Source organism: Gordionus sp. m RMFG-2023, chromosome 3, assembly GCF_954871325.1.
Source record: "Gordionus sp. m RMFG-2023 chromosome 3, tfGorSpeb1-WG-v2, whole genome shotgun sequence".
Classification (NCBI taxonomy): domain Eukaryota; kingdom Metazoa; phylum Nematomorpha; class Gordioida; order Chordodea; family Parachordodidae; genus Gordionus; species Gordionus sp. m RMFG-2023.
This window is the reverse complement of record NC_088777.1, coordinates 20,954,194-20,968,723: the sequence shown is the minus strand read 5'-3', so window position 1 is coordinate 20,968,723 and position 14,530 is coordinate 20,954,194. Positions and strand designations below refer to the sequence as shown.

Genomic DNA, 14,530 nt, shown 5'->3' with positions numbered 1-14,530 from the left:
AACATTCTAAATATTATATAATTTGTAACTGTCTAATTCAGTCGTTATAAAATATAATTACAAAATTTTTATATTTATTACATCTTTTAATAGAGCTGCCGTTATTGTGTATTATATGCTCAAATTTCGTCAGGAAATACTCAACCAAACACTCAAACCTCTCAAAGTACGAGAAATAGTACCCGTGTGCATGGATCAATATAAGCGTCTTTTTTCTACTTGCAGGTAAACTCATAAATTCTGAATACGATACTTCGGCTTTAGAATTAGAGGACGTTCTATGTGTTTTTTTAAAAGTAGTAGTATCAATGTTTTTAAAGTATTAAAAATAGATTTTAAAACATAATTTGATTAAATGGCACTACCTGCCAGTTAAATAAAACTAGTTTCATTAATTTTTTATATATAATACTAGATTGGCGATTCATTCATTAAAAGTGTGTATACATAGGAGTCAGCTGTAGCGTCATTTTGTGTTGCGTGTGACTTATATTTATAATATATGAATGCACATTAATGTCCGCGACTTTTTTTTTGATACAACGTCTTCTTGTCATCTAATTCATACTGAAAAGAGGCATTAAGTTGATATTATTCATTGTCGTCGATATGTGTTTGAAAAGGAATGACTAAAAAGGGAGTCTATCCATTTATTATAATTTTTCAGGAGAGCCATTGGAAAAAATATTTCCTGTACTTTAGATAGGAGATTAAGCCATAATAATTTAAATAAAGGATTATTCTAAATTATATTTTAACATTTTTATTGGTGATATGTAAGAAAACAGTACTTAATAATTGATTTATCGAAAAAAATACATTTTGTAAAGTAAATATAGAACACTATAATACTCAGCCGACGATATAGGATTTTATTAGTTAAGGTGTAGGTAACTTCAATTTTTTTTAAAAAAATCATCATACTTTATTTTTTCCTATTATTAGTATTATCATTTTTTTGTTATCATGAAAGTTTATTTCTTATAATTAAAATATTATATCGAAATGGTATTCAATTGCGTGTAAATTGGGTTTTTCGAAGGAAATAAATCTAAAAAAAGCTAGAGAAATAAATAAAATACAACTTTCATTACCAAAATTTTTCATGTTTTAATTTTTAAAAAATTGATAGAATTCCTGGACACGATTTCGATATACTAAAACATTTCCCACCACATCAATCCAAAGTTAATCAATTATTTATAAAAAATATTTTAATTCTATAACTTACTAAGATTGTTAAATAAAATTACAAGTAACAACTTTGATATTTCCATCCTTAACAGAGTTTTCCTTGACCCTATTGCTGCACATAATTGCACAGATGTTTTTAGCCATATTTTTGCATTGTAAATGAGAGATACTCTTTTTAGTAGTTTAGATAAAATTTTAGTTTTAAGTGGGTGAGATACAGGCTTGGACTATATATTGACATAATTTTATATAATGATTAGAAGTTGGCTTGGCCTGAACCGCTCATTGAAATTTTTGAAAAGGTTTTTCGTTTTCCCCGTCAGTATTCTTGTACAAGTTGCCCTGTCCATAATAATTTTTTATAATTGATTATGACAAATTTGCCTAATTTTAAGATTGAAAAATTTACAAAATTCCAGCCCGGCCCATAAAAATATTTAGCGCAAGTAGTCTTGCTTGATGATTTTTTTGAGCCGACCCATAATAGGGGATAACCCAAATTTTCCAGTAATTATTAATGAAATTCAAAGTATTTGGAGTAATATATTTATTAGTAGACTAATTTTTGATTTAATGTTTTATAAAAAAAATTTCCCCCGAGTCTTTAATTCCTGCTTAGTTTGTGATTTATAATTTTTAAAAATTTTAATACGCTATCAAACATAAAGCATATAATAATCTACGTAAACGGAAATTATTACAAACTAAACGTGGACAGAAGAGTGCATGTAAAAACATTCGATAGTAACGTATTACAACAACCTTACGAGGCACCACCAACTTACATTTTACAAATGACCATTGAAAAAATTGTTGAGAAATCATGCCAAGCTGATCCATCGACCGATACAGGTTTATATTATTAGCTTTAATGTGTTTTTTCAGGCAATCTCTTATGTTTTTAAATTTTTAACAATTTACTGGTGTTAAATAAACTAATTTTGGCCATTCTATAACATCCGTAATCAAGTTTTTATCTTAAAATATTAATCCATCTCGATCTTCAAGTTGGGACTCAACTTAGAGGCTCAAGTCAATTAAGACCAAAAGCTGGTCAAAGTTAGGTGATTTAATAATACTACCATTTACTGAACGCCATTTTAAGTTTTAAAAATCTAATTTTAACATCTGAACGCCATTTTAAGTTTTAAAAATCTAATTTAACATGTAAAATATCTACTACACCTATGAATTTCAGTTATAAACTTTTTGAAACATATTTAATTAAAAATCTTTATCGATAATGAATGTTTCAAAGATTCATAGTAAATGTAAAATTCATAGGGTACGTATTCTACACATGCAAAAATAGATTTCTTGCAAAGTCAGATTTTTCAAATTTGAAAACGGGCTCAATTAATAATTTAAAATAAAAAAAATAGCTTTTCTTTTCCTCCTTAAAGAAATAGTTTATGAATAAGTTTGCATATGTTAATTCTCTGTCTTTATTCCTTTTCATTTAATAATATTTTTTAAATATTTTAAACCTAATCTTGATAAAAGACTCAGCTCATTGGATTTGACTTAGTCGAATTTTGTGTTATAAAAACTCACTCCAAATTGAGCAGCCTGATTTAATCAATTTTTGAGTTTATTACTGATTTCCACCCATAAAAATCATTTTTTATTGAATCATATTTTAGTATACATGTAAAATTAATTTTAATAGTGATTAATTAACTAAAATTTAATTAAAACCAGGATCAATATATTTTTTAATATTTATATTTGGTTTTATCTCCCAAAAATTTTGAATTTTAAGAAAATTATAAATTGGAACGAGCTTTAAACACGTTAACCGCTTTGGAAAGAAACGAATGGGCCGAAATAAGGGGAAAATATTTTAGTGTTGGCTTGAACAAAAAATCATTGGACACGATCGAAAGTGCCATATTAATGGTTAAATATTCAATTTTATCAAAATAGGGAAGAAAGATGTAAAGAGGAGGAATAAGGAAGCAAAAAATTTTGTAGAAATATAAAGAAAGAGATGACTTAAGGCCTCATTAATTGCAAAATTTACGCGACATCGCATAGCTATACTTTCAAAATAAATCATGGTATTAATATTACTATACTATTATGTTATCATTTAGCGATTATCTTTCGATTCACATCGCACGACCATTCGCGCTTATTGTAAATGAGGCCTTAGTGTTAATTCATTGAGAGAAGAGAAGAATATTAATTCTGTATAATATTCTTTTTAAATTTAACATTCAAAATAAATATAAATAGCACAACTTAACCAAAATAGGATATACTTAATTTTATTTTAAAATATAACATTTTTAAAATAATCATAGGTAACAATTGACACCACATTACCTCAACCTCTTTCCGAACCCTTGTCTTTTACCGACCAAGCCAGGCAACTTCTTTCTGGATTTGACATTCATAATTATGATAATGATAAATTCGATGGAATCAGTCGTAACGATTTACCTAATGAATGTGATTTTGAAATGATAAACAACATATGTCCACTTAATACAGGTTCAAAGGATAATGGGAAGAAATTGGAGATTGATAAATCCGCCACATTTAAAAATACAAACAACAATGCAAACGTTATCTTAAAAAACCCTGCTAAAAATTCTGACCTATACGGAAAGAAGAAATGCCCATTAACACCTTCCAGTCATGTTTGGTTAGACAAAAGTGTCAATTTGTTAGTCTTTCCCTCCGGCAAAATAGGATTGAACTGCGAACATTCTTACGCCGACGCTACTATCACGGGGCATCTCCACGAATACACTCTCTCTAACGAGTTTGAAATGACATCATTTCATTTTTGTTTGATGGAAATTTATGTTAATTTAGCGAATATTTTTACTTAATTTGAAGAAATAACAAATTACATTTATTTTTTATTTTTCCTTAAAATTTAATGCCGTGCTCTACTTTACATCACTATTATTCTATAAGAAAGATGTGGTGATATTACATTATTTATTAACCATAGTCAACGATTACATTAATATTTTATAATATATCAATCTTACCATCTAATTAATTCAGTATATTCAACTAGCTTTTATCACTCAGATCTTCTAAAAGTTCTATATTTTAAAATTGAGGCATGTTCACAAGCTTTGTTCAAATAAAAATATTGACATTTTAAAATTAAATTTAAGCCCACCTCTGATGAGAATATCTTTGCCCTATATAGTGTCGATAATTAAACTATTGAAACGGTTTAACTTATTCCATGATTTTTAAAATGAACTATTTGGAGGAAATAAACATCTTTTTAAACAAAAATACACTAAGGGTAAAAAACGATTCTTATGATAGTGATGGCAACTGTCAAGGTTATCTAAAGGCAAGTCCTACTGCTTCCCCTTATGTTTTTGCAGCATCGAAATACAAAAATCTCGATGTCAAAAATACCAACGTGAAAGAAGCATATAATGATAACGAACATAATTATGATAATAATTTATTGCTTTCTTACGAAAAATTAGATTGGGATTGGAGTAATAAAGGAATCAAGTCTTCCGTAACATCGGCTCATAATTTTGCACTCCAAGTAAAACGATAAGGCCTATTTCTTTATATACAGGGACTCTTAAAAAGTAGCCTCCCATAAAAAAATACTCAGTGTCGGTCCTGTCTTAAATTTGGTTGTATCCAAAAATTTAGAGTTTTTTATTTATGGAGTACATAGGCGTATCCAGGATTTTTTATGGGGGGGGGGCTCTATTAGGCGGTGTTTTCTGCCATTAATTTTATTGGAGGTTTTTAGGTCTATTTATTATAGGTCTTAATAATTTTGAGTTTTCACTTATTTTTTATAAAAATGCTTTTTTCTAAAAATTTAGAATTATGGTCGTTATTTAAAAAAGCTATTAACTTTTACTAATTTTTCTTTCAAATTCTTTCTTATAGCTATATATTTTATACATTTTTTAGGGTGGGGGGGGGTGATTATTAGCATATAAATATATTTACGAGAACAGGAAAATTTCTGGTGGTTTATCCCCCCTTGGTTACGCGCCTGTGGAGTAAAAATTCTTATATAGATGTTAAAATTTAGAAGTTAATTTTTTTTTACAAATTTTTTAGTCGATATTGATAATACAGTACCTATAACCAATACCGATACTAAAAAAATATTTTTATATGTATTTTATTCAAAAAATTCGTTCTAAAATAATGTATCTAAAAAAATTGAGCCTATAATCTTGCAACATATATGAGAAATATTTTTTAAAAAATCTTGTTTATTTTCGATTTTCTCCCATAGCCCCTCCTCACCTTCCTCCACCGATCCAATTTTTTAAAAGTATCAATTTAAGTAATTGTTTTTCAGGGATTCAAACCGAACCGTTATACCCCTGAACCGTTCAAAAATTTGTCTAAAAATGCTTAAAACCGGTTTGAACTTTTTTATATTTTAATTTTAAAGATGATTACTAATCAGTTTTGATGATAAATATCAGTAATTATTTTTAGATATGTTTGTATATTGCTATTTGACAGTGTTAGCTACGCAAGTTATCATGAAATTTATTCTTCCTCCTTATACATAATTTGACTATTTTTTTAGAACAAAATAGTGATAAAATTAAAAAAATGTTTTTTAAACATATTTGCCATACGATTGTAAATGCGAAAATGTTTGAATCGGAGTTTAAAGGTTCAACCCAAACAGATATTATTATTTTTAACGAACCGAATCTGATTTATTTTTATCTGAACCGAACTGTTATGCTTTACGGGTTGGATCCCTGTTGCTTTTAAATCACAATGAACTTATAATTTATTTCTTTGTATGCTACTTCTTCATAAAAAGAAATAACGTTAATTTCACAGCAATGTTTTGAAAGTAAATATTATAAAAAATTAACCGCACTTTCTTTTTTATTGGATTAAATGTGTAAATTAAATTTTGTTATATTAATTCATAGCTCAATGTAGAAGAAATTTTATATGAGCATAACAATTATTTTAGGTTATCCCACTGTTATCGATTAAATTAGATCATATCGACCGATATCGTGCATGAATATCGGTACATTTCCGGTTATAAAAATACCTTTTAACGTAAATAAATATTTCAAGACATTATTTAATTGAGAAACAAATCATTTCTTTTAAACTTAAAAAATGCTAACAAATCACTTAAATGGAATCTTTTTATATTTAATTTTTTTAAAGAAATTTATTACAATTAATTTTTTTTAACTTAATTTTATTTTAAAATTGTTACCTTTATTATTTTTGTAAAATATAATTATAAAATTAAAGTAATAAATTATAATATCGAATATTAATTATGATTAAAATATTAAATATATATAAAAAGAATAAATTAGGGCGTATCAAACGTTCCATTTGGAATATTTTGTTAAACCGTTAGTCCAATACATAAAAAAATTTAATCTGAAAGTTTCTAATCGAAAACTTTTTTTAATGGAAAAATTAAAATGTGGCCAACACAATTTTGTAAAATTTTCATAACTTTAACATTAGTCTTATATAATTTTGAAATATGTTTTGAACAAGACTTTAAATGATAAAATTCAAGAAGACTGCCTGAAAAATATTAGATTTTTTTGTCCACCTCTTTAATATTATTATTCTCCATTTTTGAATAGAATGCAAAAGGATTGGATATATGCGTTGAAGAATTTGTGAATTTCGGAAAAGGTTTTATGAAGCAAAAAAAAGTAATTCTTTTTTCGTTCTTTCAATATTATAGCTGATCCATGCTCTATTTATAATCAAATTACTTTTTAAGACATAGATTAATTTTTAAAAGCCATCGAAATTAGAGATCTGCAAATCTGCCGGGCCTATTTTTAAAATTAATTTCGGGTTGGGTCTAGCTTAAAAATCGGACCTGGCCGGGTGGTGTTTAAATTTTAAAATAGTATATCACTCAATTTTTTGGTAGAAATAGATACATCTTATAATTTTTACAAGAAACAAGGCGCCAATATTTTTTATTTGTAGAATATTTCTTTTATAATTTTAAAAAAAATTTAATTTTTCTATATATAAATAAATTCATGTCTAAATGATTTTTTTATATTCCGGATCGGGCTATTCTGGGCGTAAAAAAAAATTGGGGGCCAGAATGGGCTTGAAAAAGATCACTAATCTAAATCAATTATAAATACTTTATAATTTTACGATCCTTTTTGCTTATAAAAGATAAGCCCTGATGCCTTCATACAAATAGCCATTCAACTCGCTTATTACGATTTATCGATATCTGTAATTGAAACACAAATGGGAAATGGCAAAATTCTTTCCGACACCAATTCGACTCTATTTATAGACCGTAATAATCTAGAATTGTCATCTTCAAAATACAGTGATATTAACAACTTTGGCAGCAATTCTACACCACCGTCCGAGTTTATTGAATTAAGAATGGGGCGCTTGAGATCTACCTACGAAGCATCAAGTACTCGTCTTTTTGTCAGGGGACGTACAGAAACTGTCAGAACCCTCACCAACGAAATAGGACAATTTATAACGTTTTTTAATTTTATTTTTTTTAAACTATATTAGGGCTCAAAGAGTAGTTTTTGTTTAATATTTGAATTTTAAAATCATTCTTTGCTTTTCAAGGTTGATATTTTTTACTTTTAATAATTAACCATTTTTTTTATAGATTTGTGAGTTAAAAAATAATATCTAACAAAAATAAATTCGATATAGTTTGGTTTAAAAAAAATATTTTTGTTTCACCGGCCCTTTATCAATCAAAAGTAGAGATGGATAATGTTATTTTTTTCAAGGTTGTGAACCCGAACCGCGAACCTTTTTTAAAATGTTCAGAGTTCAAGAATTTTTTTAAAATTTAATTTTATTAACAGTATTAAAAAAATAACAGGTAAAATATTTAATGTTGTTAAAATGGCTCGAATTCTTAAAAACAGCGAACGCAATATTTTAACCAGAAAATACTTCCCTAGCCTTGAGATTTCGATAATAAATGTCTAGACCTTTGTGTCATCTATAAACGGAATCTTCAGGTTTGTGTAATATTTTTCTGATAAAATATTGAGTTAGTTTTTTTTAAATCGGATCGAACCCTTTAACAATACTAAAAATATTTATATGATAAAAAAATATATTAAATATTTAAAACATAATTTTTAACTCATTGGCGGCATCCTTCTAAATGAGTTTTTTTTTTCAATATTTAAAACATTTTTTGTGAGAATCATTTTTCAAGGAGTCGTTTTTTAGATATTGGTATATCCATTTTATGTAAATTAAAAAATTTCCTAGTAACCAAACCCGAATCTGTTTCAGAGACTAAACCCGAACTAAAACCTTTTTGTTAACAGCCATGGTTTTTTATTTAAATCTTTTATTATACTGCAATTCTTATGGAAAATGTAATACACCAATATTAAATATTTTATTATCACAATCATTATATAACTCCATTTTGCTAAATTGAGTTTGTTAAAATATTTATTTCTAATTTTTTTTATAAGAAGATTAATTTTATAGGCTGTTTCAAAATTTCGTTAGAATACTTTGTATTTTTGTTGTTTTCCCTTGTTTTTTTTACATTGAAGTATTTAGTTTTTTGTCCTTTACCTTACTAATCAAAGGTAATCTAAAGGGTCAAAATGCGAATTTACGAATATAAAGCCACTATTATAAAATATTGCTATTTTTCCATTAAATTTTTAATATATTATTATAAAGGTCGATGTATGACCCAAATTCAACCAAAGCCGAAAGAATAATTTTTTTCAAAACAGCGGCAAATAAACACCAAAGCCTTTACAAAGAGGCTATGACGGGTAAGGGTATAGATAGGCATCTTTTTGCGCTATTCGTAATGTCTAAGATGATGGGAAAAGTAATACTTGTTGATAAATAATATTTATAATATAGAAAAATAACATAATTTTTTCCTCAAGTTTGGCAAACTATCTAAATATCTTAAAAATTAAGTTGTTCGTTAATGACCTATCATATTGTAAGATTTCATCTTTAAAAAAAAGTATCACAGAAGTTTATATATTTTTTAAAATAAAATCTAAATAATGGGTTAGGGTTAACTAATTGCTAGGGTTAGTTTAATTTATTTAATGTTCAAATTGACAACCTATAATAATTTTATAATAAAAATTTATAAGAATTTGACCTAAAAATCTATCCACTTACCAACTGTTATTATAGTTGATACAAAAATTTTAATGATTACAATTACAATATTATATTTTTTTCAAAAAATAAATGAAAAAGGATTGCCAGATTTTGAAAGAAATTTTATCTATACCCTGGGATTTATCTACTAGTCAAAGTCCTCAGCAGCAAATAACCAATAAAATTGATTTTGATTCCCCGGTTATAGCTGATAAAGTAATTTCAAATCTATAGTTGATATCTATCTTAGATCTATAGTTGATATCTATCTTAGTAAAAAGAATTAAGTTGATAAGTAACATAAAAGTAAGGTAAAAATAGAGGACTGAATAATAATTAATAGCAGCAATATTGGAAATATTTATCAAATTTAATAAATTTTAAACTTTAGTTATCGCCTGGTGGTGGTTTTGGTCCCGTCACGCCCAATGGTTTTGGTATAGCTTATATGATCCCTTGTAGTTACAAACTCTTTTTCCATGTTACTCGCTTCAAGAAAAATTTAAACAAATCTTCCAACAATATTTCTGAGAAAGGCTCAAATCCTGTCTTACAAAATCAACAAAATTATTTATCATCTCGTGAATTCCTGCAAGCTATTTTTGGCGCTCTGAATAAACTCAAAGAACTTTTAAATGATTGAATTATTTTATTAAAAATTTTCTATATGCCCTTTTAAAGTAATATGCTATACAATTTTATTAAATGCTTGGATATGAATTAGAGAATATACTTAAAAAACATATTATTTATACTCGGTATTATGTTTCTTTAACTTGCAAGTATTATTTGCTTATAAAGTGCATTCAGAATTTTCACTGCAATTAATATGTATTTATTTATTTTATTAATGTAAATTAAAATGGAAAACCTTTATTTATAGATATATACAATAGTAGGCCTATATCAAAATTTTAGGTTTTTCTTTATATAATTATATTTACAGATATAGCTGTTTTTATACCTTTTCTAAAGCATTGAATTTTGTTTATTATATAATTTTATATAAACTGAATACAATTTTTTTTAGAATAATTTTTCCATGGTCAATTCCAGACAGAATGTTTTTTAATAAAGAATTAATCATTTTTATAAACGATTAAATGGTGTCTTTTAAACCCCTGGCTATCAAATTTTTAAAAATATTATATTATACAAAATTCGACAAACTATTTTGTTTAGAAATATAAAAAAATTGCTGGAAAAATGCCTCACAAAACTCACTTTGAAAAAAACGTTGTGTCTGGAAATGGTTTCATTGTTAGACTGACAAGTCATTTTATTCACATGCTAAATATATAGAGTTAGTCACATAAATTATTATCTTTATATATAAATTAATTTTTAAAAACAATCCCAATGATAGTGTTGTTAAAAAGTCCGAATTTGGTTGATTTTTAAAAACTGGCCGATCAAGATTTTAGCCAAAATAATATTGTGTAAGCCTCAGATTTGGCAAGTAGAAGCCCAAACCTATCTGCCACCTATGAGCAAAATCACCAGGCTTACAAAATATTATTTTGGTTATGATCTTAATCAAGCCGTTTTTAAAAATCGGGCTTTTTAACAACACTACCCAAGGAATTTTACTCATCCATCAAATCAAAATTTGTAAAATTATATTTCTGCTTATGAACTTAGCTTTAAAGTTATCCATTAAAGTATTTTCTAATTTGATTGTGCAAAATTTTATATGTTGGAAAAATACTATTACCGATCTAGAGTTAAATCAAATTATATTTAATATGTTTAGCGATTATTCTTTATAGTTTTTCTAATCCTTATATAAATCTTTGTATTTAATCAATTATTATATTCTTGATAACTCTAAAATAGAATTATATATTAATAATGATGATACTATTTAGTTTTCTTCTAGTTTATTCAATATTTTAAATTAACACCAAATACTATAGTTGAATTCATCCATATTTAAAATACAGTGTTGTGCAGATTTAATTCAAAACATTTCCATATTTTTTAATTCTTTGTAAAAATAAAATTATTTAATTTGTAAAAATTGATAAGAATATATGAATTAGAGATCTGCAAAAGTGGGCCCTTTTTTAAAAAAAAATCGGGTTCAGACTGGGTCGGGTCCAACATTTTTTAAAAAATTCGGGAAGGTCGGGTCGGGCCTTAGAAATTTTTTTAAATATATATAAATTTATCAATTATATGTTGAATTTTTTATGTAAAATAAAAATATGTGATATATCTTTTATTTTGAGTATTTATAATATTTGAGAAGAATTCATTTCTATATTAATAAATTCGGGGCCGTTAAAACTTTTTTAAAAAAATTTCGGGCCAGGCTTGAAAAATTAGGCCCGATGCAGATCACTAATATGAATATGTTATTTTAACAATATTTTACAAGTCAAATAATTTTATTTTCAAATAAATTAAAAAATATGGAAATGTTTTCCAGCAAATCTGGTTAACACTGTAATATAAAATCATATATCATATTTTCTTTATACACCGCAAAAAAACCTGAAGCTCTTTTACCCACGGTTTTAGCACATCAATCAATTTTTGATAAATTAAAAAAAATTTAAAATACTCTCATCAAACCCATTTTGGAATATATTCAACTAACTAGTAGTTATGATTGGTTGGAAGCATTACGAAGTCGTAACCTAGGTAACCTCTTATCAGATGGACAATTAAGCCATCGAATTGGATGTAACAGATTTCAAAGGGATACATGGTTTAATTGTATGTATAGTCAAGACATGCAAGACACGCAATGATTAATTCAATTATTAGCCTTTCTCTTACGTGGGCCCGAATACCAAACATTCTGGAGCCTGATAATTTATCATTAGATAACTTTTGTGCCTTTCTCTTTAAGTAAATCCTTAATGGGACTCAATGCGTATCTTCATTCCCAGAAAATGTAAATTCTGACCCTGTTGATATAGCAGAGAAAAAAAAACAATAAATAATTCGAAATTTACAAATTGCATTTTTTAAAATAAGAGCCCTTACATAAGTATCCAAAAAAGATTATTTTTTAAAACAAAATATACAAATTATAAAATATAATTATTGATGTTTTTTGGAAACTTGTAGTACCACCTCCGTTTTTATAGAATGAGTTTTAATAATATTATATTATAGTTTAATTGGATACTTTTATGTCTTTTTATAGATAAATAAAAAATTTTACCATTAAAAAAAATATATTAAAAATTTACATAGAAAGTGTTATTTAATGAATATGTAGGTCTAAAAATTTTGTTCGAATATCCTCTTTTTTTACTATTCGTCACCTTATACATTCTCAATATATGACAATAGTCTGATAATTAGTAGCATATCCAGGATTTTCAAATTGGACCCGTGAACCTAAATTATAAAGTAAATTTTTAGGGACTTAACTTTCAGTCTCACTTTTACCCCTTCTTAACCCCCAGATTAAATAATGAGCTTAGAAGGTGGAAAACAAACGAAAGTTCATTTGAATAAATTGTACTCTAAAACCTGGCATGAATAAGCGCAGAATAAACTAAAAACTAGAGTACCCATTAGAGATCTGCAATAGGCGGTTTAAAAATAATTTAAATATTGAATGAGCAGGTTAAAATTATTTTAAAATAATAAACGGGGCGCGTGAATCTAAAATATTTTCCAGACGAAATGAACATAATTAGCTTATAATTATTTTAAAAAAAATTTATTTCATGATGTTGGATATTTTATAAGTTAAGTAAACATTAAAAAATAGGGCCAAACCAATCAAATATTTTTAAGACCATGGATGAGGTTAAAACTTTTTAAAACAGGTGGACATACTATCGGGTTGAAATAAAACCCTCCCATTGCACCCCTTTAAAGCTCATAATGAAATTCATAAAATTTTGGACAGGCCTAAAAAATATTATATCACTAGAAAACATAATAACTAACTCATCAAAAGGCATAATAGTATTCCTTCGAAAGCGGATTATTTTAAAATCCTGAAGATCGGCATTGCCAATATCAAAATAAATTCTCCAAATAGAGTTGCAAAATGCATATCCTTGTTGATTTACCTTGGGTACATATTTAAAAAATATATGTTCTTTTCGTGATTATTAAATAATAGGTCTCGATAATATTCATTATTTTCTCTGAAACCTAGCTCGATTAAAGCTGACTTTAGTTCCTAGTAACTTTTACACTTATGCTATTTATCGACTAAGTCTTATGGCTCGAGTTTGCTATTTACAACACTACTCCCAATGAATATAATTACCTTGCACTGAAATTCTTGTTGCAATATGATTGAACAAAGTATTTAAAATACTCCACATAACATAGGCAACAAATATGTATCCAGTATTAATCAATGATGCTAATAAAACTAACGTATGTTTGCAGCACAAAGATAAATAGATCAATATAGAATTTGACAAAGGTTGAAATTATCCGCGTAATTATAATCAATGGAGAAGCCCGAACATGTGCGGGCAAAAAAAATTATCTTTATCAGATTCTGGCATGTGTGTTAGATAAATAAGTTCTATCATTCTTCCTTTGTTTACCTCTAATTTTATCCAGGGCCAATCCAATTTAAATAGCAGGTGAATTATTGCTGATAGTATATTTTTATCTTAATGGAAGTTAACGAGACCAAGATTTTTAAGGGAGCCTAGGTGCGTATTATAGCGCTTCTTTATTTTTAGATTTTTTTTATATAAAAATGTTTATCTTAAGTAGATAAATGAAAATGCCTTATTAAATATGATACATGTACCAGACCAGGTTCAACCATATTATATATCGCCATGAAGAAGTTGTCACTTAAAGCTGTCATAAATTACAAAAAATAAAGACTTTTAATTAAAAATAAATCCCTACTTAAGAATGACAAATACACACCCCGCCAAAAGCTATTCTAGGTCTTCACATTTAATTAAATTTAATTTCAAGATATTAATAAATATTGTCTTTTATACATGATAAAATTGAGATTAATTTATATCTTTAAAATTGTTATTTGGTCTGATTAACTTCTATAAAAATTTATTAATAGAAACAAAAAGTTAAGAAGTTACTTTTGGACGTATTAAAATTAAAATTTGCACTTAAAACTTTTCATGAGCCTATTTCTGCGAAACATTTTTAAAACCATTGAAGCATCTTATTAAAATACATTTATAGCTTAAATTTCAAAATTTTTTATTAGTTTTAAAATGATTTGAGAAGAAATTACCTGCCT

At 26.6% G+C, this 14,530-nt stretch overlaps 1 protein-coding gene across 1 annotated transcript in view; it reads left to right on the top strand.

Moving 5' to 3' along the window:
* The window catches only part of LOC135927666 (carnitine O-palmitoyltransferase 1, liver isoform-like), a 29,066-nt gene extending 18,031 nt beyond the window's left edge, over positions 1–11,035 (top strand). Inside the window, exons 8-18 of the mRNA XM_065463808.1 lie at positions 94–225; positions 1,133–1,187; positions 1,863–2,046; positions 2,957–3,093; positions 3,501–3,964; positions 4,468–4,726; positions 6,798–6,869; positions 7,357–7,685; positions 8,875–9,031; positions 9,421–9,537; positions 9,713–11,035. Coding sequence (XP_065319880.1) covers positions 94–225; positions 1,133–1,187; positions 1,863–2,046; positions 2,957–3,093; positions 3,501–3,964; positions 4,468–4,726; positions 6,798–6,869; positions 7,357–7,685; positions 8,875–9,031; positions 9,421–9,537; positions 9,713–9,964 — 2,158 coding nt within the window. The 3' untranslated portion in view covers positions 9,965–11,035. The remainder of the gene's footprint in view (positions 1–93; positions 226–1,132; positions 1,188–1,862; positions 2,047–2,956; positions 3,094–3,500; positions 3,965–4,467; positions 4,727–6,797; positions 6,870–7,356; positions 7,686–8,874; positions 9,032–9,420; positions 9,538–9,712) is intronic.
* The last annotated feature ends 3,495 nt before the right edge of the window (positions 11,036–14,530 follow it).